The sequence below is a fragment of the Hordeum vulgare genome, chromosome 6H, assembly GCF_904849725.1.
Source record: "Hordeum vulgare subsp. vulgare chromosome 6H, MorexV3_pseudomolecules_assembly, whole genome shotgun sequence".
NCBI lineage: Eukaryota > Viridiplantae > Streptophyta > Magnoliopsida > Poales > Poaceae > Hordeum > Hordeum vulgare.
Window position 1 is genome coordinate 151846937 of NC_058523.1, and position 9387 is coordinate 151856323.

General features: G+C 47.8%; 1 protein-coding gene across 1 annotated transcript; it reads right to left on the reverse strand.

Moving 5' to 3' along the window:
• Positions 1 to 6574: 6574 nt before the first annotated feature.
• On the reverse strand, positions 6575 to 7869 carry LOC123405489 (zinc finger CCCH domain-containing protein 52-like). Its single transcript, XM_045099157.1, has 3 exons — positions 7634 to 7869; positions 7460 to 7520; positions 6575 to 7363 (listed from the first exon to the last, which is right to left on the reverse strand). The coding sequence occupies exons 1-3, from the start codon at positions 7830 to 7832 to the stop codon at positions 6802 to 6804; spliced, it is 822 nt and encodes a 273-aa protein (XP_044955092.1). The 5' UTR covers positions 7833 to 7869; the 3' UTR covers positions 6575 to 6801.
• Positions 7870 to 9387: the final 1518 nt, after the last annotated feature.

Below are 9387 nucleotides of genomic sequence, written 5' to 3' on the forward strand. Positions count from 1 at the left end.
CTTGCTGCTCTACGGCAAGGGACTGATCGGCAGGGTCGTAGATGTACCCGGCAGCAGCGTCAGTCTTGGGGTCTACCGGTAAGAAGAGGGGGAAGAAACAATAAATAATAGCAACGGTGCAACACAAAGCATGACATGGCAAGATGCAGGCTAGACATGAGCTAACGCAGCAACATCCGTCATAGACGGGTCGGAAGAATATCTGACGATATTTTCCGGGTCTCGGGCTACTACCGGTCAGACTGGAAATGATGAAAATGTTCCATGTTTGCTATGCTAGGGACGCGTGAGAGACGAATGGACCGTGTATCCGGGTTCGTCTCGTTCTGCTGATCAACTTTCATGTTGAAAATATTTTGATCTGACTTACGGGTTATTTAACATTAATTTTTAAAGTTCTATACAATAATTAGGAATTAAAAACAGATTTAAATAATTTAATAAAAAGCTATTATGACATCAGTATGATGTCATGCTCACATCAACAGTTGACTAGTCAACTCACGAGCGGATCTCGAACGTCATAGGCACAAGTTTTATTGATTAATCAGATTAATTTAATGGGGGACCCATGTGTCATACTCTAATTATTCTAATTATCCAATTAATTAATTAACTGATATATCTATTTATTTATTTAATAAAAACAGTATTTTTATTTTTATATTTTAATTTCACTTTTCTTTAAAAGGGGGTGTGGGGCCTCCCTGTCATAGACAACGGGGTGCGTTGGCCCCACCGGTAAGTAGCTTTAGGCCAAATACTCGGTTTTATTCACAGATACATAATCATGCAAATATCGTATTCCTCCAAATACCTATATACGCAAATACATACATCGCATCTCATACATACATACATACATACATACATACATACATACGCAACTAATACACCTTTTATTTTATTTTATTTTATTTTTCTAACTCTCATCTCTCACAACTCTCTTTGTTAACACACAACACAGAGTGAGTGTTAACTTTCTCAACATAGAAGAGAGCCAACTTCATCTCCTCCTACCGAAGTCAAACGTCGACGGATCGGAGCCCCGTTTGCCGGAACGGAACCGGGACGGCGAGGAGAACAAGATGGTGGGAGGAGCCCGAGGAGGGGCTCACCGACGTTGACGAGACGGCCCGGTGAAGCCGGAGTTCGCGGGAAGGGGCGGAGGAGACGGCGTCGGCGTAGGGGAAGCTCCGGGACGGGGCGGATCCGGCGTGATGGAGCGGTTCCGATGAGCTTGTTGACGAGGAGGCCGGTCGTGTGACGAGGAGGGGCCGGCCAGTGGTGCAGTTTGCGGAGGGTCGACCGGTGCGGAGGTCGTCGTGGCGTCGCCGAGGAGGTGCTCTGGCGACGGGGAGTGAGGCCGCCGGGGAGGCGCTTGCCGAGAAGGAGGGGCGAGGTGCAGGGGTGGCGCCGAAGTGGGGAGGCAGGGGGCCTCGGTCCCTGGGAGGACGAGGGGGCCGAGAGAGGAGCGTAGGTGGGGGGAGGCTCGGTGGGGAAGGAGCCCGTGGGGAGGGAGAAGGAGCCCGCGGGGAGGGAGGGAGACTTGGGACCGGCGAGGTGGGGAGAGCCGGCGGGATGGGGAGGTCTGAGGCTCGGTAGGGGGAGGTGGGATCGCGAGGAGAGGGAGGGCGCGGGGCGAGCGGGATCTGCTCGGTTTCCTGGGGGAGACCGATGAGGGGGGGGGGGGGCTCGCGTGGGGGGGGGGGGGGTCGGGACGGTTGGTGGGAGTGGGGGTTGGCGGCGGCCAGGGGGCTGACGAGGGAGGGATGGGTCTCGCGGGGGGGTGGGGAGCACGACGAGAGGGGGAGCGGTTAGGGTTTGCTGGTAGCCTGGCCGACTGGGCCAACTTGGCCAGTTGGGCGAGGCGCTCTTCCCTTTTTCGTTTTTTAATATATTTACTTATTTTAATCTTTTTTTTCATATTCCTTTTGATTTATTAATTATTATTTTTAAATACTTTCTGTCGTAATTATATAGGACTTTTAATATTATAAAAAATGTCTGATTCACTTTTATAACTTATTATGAAATTTTTAATAACTTCCCCGACAATTTTTATCTTAAACATTGTAAACTTTTCCCGTTCGATTTATTTTTTTAACTTCGAATTTCGACTCGGTTTCGACTATCACGAGATCAACAATAGAATCACGATGATGTGTCATCCTTTGCATATGTTTAGTGTAGTTCAATTACCGAGATTACTGTAGCCTAAATTCGGGGATGTCACATCATGTGAGCCTACCACTCACCCACCTATGGTAGAGGTACACTCTCTTTTAGAATTCAATGTAAGTGGCATCCCTCGTGGTAAGCCCCCTGATCAATGTTTAGATGAGCTTGATAATTTCGTTGTCAAGCAAAGTCACATTAATGAGAGGATTCAAAGCCGGTTGCATGATAATTCTATTGTTATAAAAAGTTTGCTTGATTTTTAAGTAGAACTGTTAATGATGTTAAAGGTCTTGTTAAGCATTTTCATATGGTTCAAACTTAGCTTGAACAAATTTCTAATGCGCAAAAAGATTTGCTTGCTAACAATGCCAAACAAGTTGATACACATGCGTATGGTATAAAGACCCGAGGTGGTACACACACCCAGGACCCCCTCTATCCGGAGGGGCATCCAAACAGGATCAAGCAAGATTCTCAATTGCACGAAGAAGACGTTGTGAGCTCCCCGAAGAAGAAGAAGAAGAAGAAGAAGAAACACAAGGAAGCTGACAACTCCAATATCTCCGCCCTCTTGCCATCTCCAGTCTGTCTGTGTGACCACAAAAAACAAACCTCCATGGTTATGAATTTTCTATGCCTTCTTCCCGCCCTAGAGGAAAGAAACGACGGATAATTTCTGAAGCACCTTTCACTCGTTTCACCTTCTATTTTCTAATGCAAAACCCACGCTCTTTATCCTAGAATATGTATGCATCCCCTTGCGATCAAAATTTCATAGCCACGATCTTCCAATGTGTCTCCAACATCTGTTGCTGCCTTTGAGCCTCCTCAATGTCCACATCTGCCTCATCATGATCAGCGCTAGTACCATCCGACTCCTCCTACAAAATTACATATGAAACTATGTGAACTATTGTCATTTATCTCATACTATTTTGCGATGTACAACATGTATGAATGAACCTGGCACAAGTTATCTGAAAATGATTCCTGGAAACTATTTTGCACATTGTCAACATCCAGATCTTCCTACCAATTAATAAACAAAGATAAATATTTAGACCTGCCATAATTTGCTAATTCAAAAATGAAATCAAAATACACGCCATTTACGTATTCACTATTCGCACCATGTTCATTATTACCGAAATCCTCCGAAAGTAAGATATCATATGACGAGCATGAATCATTGTCGCTGTTGTCATCATCTTCGTTAACACTCTCGGTTTCAGTGTTAGTCACCTTATCAGTATAATTCACATCCCCCATGAATGCACTTTCTTCGTCCATGTCAACACCTAACTCACTGAACTGCACAACATTCATAATTTTTCTTATGTTAAAATTCATATAGTGGATCATGTCGAAGAATAATTTACAGCATTAATACCATTACAACCACATGAACTAAATCAGTACCATTCATCGTGCTAGGTTTAGATGCCAAACCTTGGGCCGCGGTATACACGTCGCCTGTCTAGAACGACAGGGCCTTCAGGGACGACGGGGCCTTCAGGGAGGGGGATCCGGCTTGATTCTAGCCGACGACGATGTGGAGTACGAGGAAAACATAGTTTTTTTGGCCGGATAAGCGGTGGGGGACGACGACGGTCGGTCATGGCGGGGGACGACGACGGTCGGTCGTGGCGGAGGCGACACCGTTCACGTTCACGGCGTCGGACGAGGATGGTGAGATGCGGCGTGGGACGGGGTTGGAATGTTCTTTGAACCACGCGACGACGTTGTTCCACACCTCCGGCAGCGATCGGCCAGTTGTAGAAAATTGACCGGGAGGAGTGTGATCGCCGGGCGGGCGCGAAAATCGTGCACCTCCCTATTTTTCCACGTACGCGGGCGGGCGCGAAGATTGTGCGGCAGATCGTTTTTTTCTTCATGTGGCAGGTATATGTACGGCGGCCTAGAGTGTATAATACGAGGTGGTATACATTTCTTCTGTATGACCATTCTACCCTTATAAGTTTCTTAGGGGGGGTCTATCGAAGCGGATTCCATTTTCCAAACCAGTCGAGGCAGCTCAAAAGGGCACTTACAAATCAATTAATATACAAATTAGTACTATTGTTTTTCTCACGTTAAGCTCAAACATTTGTCAAGAGGCATGGGTTTGTGGCTAGTGAAGGCGGGGCGGGGGGGGGGGGGGGGGTGCGTAGGAACGACATCGGGATGGTGGAGAGGTGCTTCAGCAGTAATGGTACACATACATAAGTTTACATGGGTTTTACAGACAGGTGGATTTTGATTGGAGTTTAAGAGGGATGAGGCCCCACCTCCTTGAAAATCAGGGAGAAGAGTTTAGTTAAGAAGAAAGAACCCTAGTCAGCGTGTAACCACGTGTAACTCTTTGTATGTTTAGCATTTTTGGGTGCTTCAGTGTGCGGCGAAGGTCCTCGTGGCCGCCAAAGGCTAGCTAGAGGAGGAGCAAGAACTGCAACTGCGATTTTGATTATTCAAATTCACATGAAAGCATAAATCCACCTATCAAGTTAGGTGCGGAAACTCTAGGGAAAACCATATTAACCAAGGAATCAACTTAAATACTATTCCCTCCAGTTTCTAGATATAAATCCTTCTTTGGTTCATAGGATAGGATTATTATACCTGAGGAAAATAATTCGCCACTATGTGGGAAAAGCTAGCCAATGTCAACATTCAACCTGGAGTTCATGATTCTATCATCTCGAAGCTCACTAATGACGGGACCTACACTGCATCGTCGGCTTACAAGGCCCGGTTTGTTGGACATCTCCGTTCACCCTTGCAGGATATGGTTTGAAAGGTTTGATCAGTTCCCAAATGCAATTTTTTTGTATGGTTGGTCACTCAAAACAGGATTTGGACAACGTACAGACTTCAACATAGAGGATGGCCCAATTGCGGTCAATGCCCTCTTTGTAGCCAAGTGCAGGAATCGGCGGTCCACCTCCTATTCAAGTGTCGGTTCTCAACTCGTGTCTGGAAGGAGGTGTACTCATGGTTGGATCTTCAAGTTGATATGACCGATTGGCATATCTCCCCCGCAGTTAAAGCTTGGTGACAAGGAACTATCGACATTGCACATCAAAGAAAAGCTCTCTCATATTTGATCCACCTTGTTGGATGGGAGATTTGGAAAGGAAGGAATGCGCGTGTCTTTAGTAATAAAGCGGCACCATTGGTCATGACTGTTAGCCTTATTAAGGATGAAGCATGGCTTTGGGCCATTGCGGGTGCCAAGCATTTGAGTAATGTAATGTCGTGAGAGTAATTAGTTAGCGTTTGTGCCGCTTAAGTGGCGTGTATCTCACAAACTTCTCTCTTAATCAATCAAAATGACAAGATTTTTGCCTTCTTTAAAAAAAAGATAGAATTATTATAGGAATAGGAAACTTACAGAAATGAGATGACATGTATCCTAAATCCTATGAGTAGGATAGAAAAAGAGATGTCATTTCGTCTACATTGTAGGAATTCTTTCATTGAGTCTAGGCTCATATTTATTTTTCTTTAAAATGTTGAGGATAGGAACCAATCCTATGTTGAAATAGGAATCATTCCTATGAACCAAAGGGATCTAAATCAAAAATTAATATAGGAATCCTATCCAAATGAGACCTAAGTCTTTTTACAGATTCCAATGCTGACTACATATGGACTAAAATAAAAAAAATCTACACTCTTGTAGATTTGTATTTGATCCGCATTAAACTCTCTAAAATATGGGGACTGCTACGCATCTACCGGTGGATATTTGTTAAATATCCACCACCTGAACAGCCGTTCGATCTCGCGCGTGTAGCCGTCCGATCCGCTGCGTCTGATCCTCTCTGGACGCAATTCCTGAAACGATGCTCGAGTTGCAGAAACTTTCGCTTTGTTGCAAAAAATAAACTTTGGATCCGTTAATTCCTGAAACAACGGCCGAGTTTCAGAAACAATTTGCTTGTTGCAGAAGCACTACCCTAGTCGGGATCCGGTCTGACGCAGGGAGGCAAGGCCGACGCGAGTCGGCCGGCGGCAGGAATGCGACGGCGATGGTTGGGGGCTCCGGCGCCGGTGGCTGGGGCTCCGGTGGCGGCAGGATCGGCCGACGGCGGCGCACCACAGCGGGGCGTGCAGGACCGGTGGCGGAGGGGGTGGCAGGGCCGCAGCAGGCCGGCAGCAGAGGGGGCGGCGGGGCTGCAGCAGCCGACGGCGGAGGGGCGGCGAGCCACAGCAGGCCGGCGACGCGAGGTCGTCGGGGCGGAGCACGGACTGAAGAGTTTCTCTGAAACAACTGCCCAGTTTCAGAAATCCATTGATGCGCGGGACGAGAAAGCGGTGGACAGTTTATTTGGATCCGTCGGTGAAAGGTAAGAATTTCCCCTAAAATATACTCCGTATTTATATTTAGAAACGGAAGTAGTATTCGTGTTACATATTTTAAACTCACACTACGATGTGCCACAAAAACTCTTGATTTTTTTTTACATATACTTGAGAAAATGAACTATGCTTTATGTAAGTCATACCAAGATGCAATGGAAACTCTCCCGTCAAAAAGAAAAAATGATGCAATGGAAACTCGATGGCATAATCCCAAGTTTAGAGTTACACTGATCTCATCCAGCGGTCGATGGATCGCTACCAACCACACGGATCTCGACGAGCAGCAGGAGCCGGCCTGCGGAGCTCGCTCTCGCTGTGGGCGAAGCGGCAGCCGTCGCCATAGGTGCAGGACCCTCTGGCGAAGTGCGCGCACAGCCTGGTCTTGACGCCGTTATACTGCCCTCCGCCCGGCACCGGCAGATGCTCCCAGACCATCGCGCTGGCGTGCTTGACCTGATCGGGTGTGCCCTGCAGCTCCACGTTCTTCAGGCCGGCGTCCCGCTCGTGTTCGCGGATGCACAGCCTGGCGCCGCTGGCCCGGGATATCTCCCTTATGGTCGCCCCGCCCCGCCCGATGACGGCGCCCGCGAGGGACGCGTCCACGGTGATCTTGGCTGTCGCAGAAGCGCCAGAGCTCGCCGGAGCTGCGTTGGGCGGCGTCGGTGCTCTGAGTGCGTGGTCACCGGTGTGACTTGGTTGTTGCATGCTCATGGATGGTGGCGTTGGATTGAGCTTGGCAGGCTCCTTCTCGTCCTGTGCTGGAGCCGGGATATCGTGGATGAAGTGGCAGTTGTCACCGAAGCGGCAACCTGCGGTGCTGCACGATGGGAAACACACACCATGCGGATATAAGTAGAACTAACGGAACAAGTGAGAAAACAATGTTGACCACGGTGTCCGGAAAAGGGATTACCTGAAGAATCTGACGCATGGCTTGGATTTGCTTCCCGCGCCTGCTTCAAACGCCTCCTGCTCTGTTATACCAAAACGACGAATCATGCGGTTCCAAGTTAGTACGATGGTAGTATATCGTAGAATGGAAAATCTGGAGACGAAAGGAGCAAGCCAATTTGACCAGTCTACTCACCTCGCTTCGGCTGAGGCAAAAATTCCGAATCCCCTAGGCCTCCAGGTGTTCTTCCAACCGAGCTGGCAGCCAGAGCTTGGGAAGGAACCCACAATGTGGCGTCATCAGGGTGCTTGGGCAAGTCGGCGTCGGCGCCGGCGGGCAGCAGCTTGCATGCATCCAAGCTGCCGACGGCGAGCAGGAGTTCCCTCGAGTACATGATCCTCTTCGTCCGCCTCGCGTTGACGCCGACCCTCTCCTCCTCCTCCCTTGCAACGATCAGCCGGTCAGATCAATCGCATCGGTCGGGATACGGGAAGGAACTAACCATGCACATGCCTCTATTGATTGACAGAGCGAGCGTACCTCGGCATAGTGGCATCATCACGAGGCGCCGAGGCCGAGCTCATCTCGCCGGCGGCGGAAATTTTCAGCCTAATGCATTTACCGTGGTTCACTGAATCTCTTGGGTACCAACAAGAAGCAATGGCATGAATGAAGAAGGGTAGGAGGAGGGAAGCCAGCCGCAATATGAAAATAATAATAGAGGGTGGGGGGAGGCCAGTGGGCATAGGTACGGCCGGCGGCGGGCGGCGGCCCTCCTATGCTGCCATGTTGGGGAGCGTTACTGGTAATTCAATCGATTGATTAATGCACCCAGGAACGAGGCGTCGATTGTGACGTCGATCCATCGCCACGGTTGGCTGCTGCAGCTGGTTCAGCCGCTGCGTGCGCGAGATGTAGCAGAGTTTCTTCAACTCCTCAGGTCAGGGCGTGCCCACGTTCAGCTTCCCCGGTGCACAGGACACCGGATGCAAAATTGTTTTCTTTAACAATTTTGTGTATATTATAGTGTGTGACACCCTTTCTTCATATGTAAAGTATGTGTGATTTGACACTAGGACACCAGGTCATTTCCTCTCTCGGTCCGCCCGTCCGTGCGTGCGGATCGTCTCCCCAGCCGAGCACAAAAGTTGAGAACGCACACAAATTGTCTGAGCCGGAAATCGTGTTGTTGGTCAGCGACTTGCGACTCTGCAACTCAGGTGTATTTTTTCCAGGCACTTTTTGTGTACGGACTAAGGCACTGTTTTTTTTTTAAGTTCTAGGACTTTTTTTAGTCCTAACTAAAAAGTCTCTAGTCCCTATCCGTTTTTTTTCGGGACTAAACAGGGACTAGAGGTCATTAAATGACATATAAAAAGACCATGTTATCCCTAATAATGTACTAGAAGTTATTAAATGACATGTTAAAAGTAGGGGCGTTATTGGAAAAGGTGTCAAAAAAGTCTCAAAAAGTCCCTCCCATGGGCACTTCTTCCTTTAGGCTGGCCATAGTGGGAGTAACTTAGGTAGTATCATGTACTTGGAAATAGCAAACATGCTGATGTGGCGACCATTTAAAGAAGAGAGAGAGAGAGAGTTAGAGTAACATAGGTAGATATCGTAACTTGTTAAATGCTATGCTACTATGTGTCATGCATGTCAATAAATGAGATCACCTATGATACTAGTTTATGATAAATGCACTATGAAGGTAGTATCATACAATTGTAACATATGCATGATACTACTATATGTTACTCCTCACTATGAGCAGCCTTAGTCCCAAATACCCCCTTTTAGTCCCATGTGAAACAAACAGGAGGGACTTTTAGGGACTAAAAGGGGGTATTTGAGCTGCTCATAATGGGAGTATCATAGGTAGTATCATACATGCCAACTAGGAAATTTCGATGAGGTGGCATAGAATTAAATGAAAAAAAGAGAGGGTT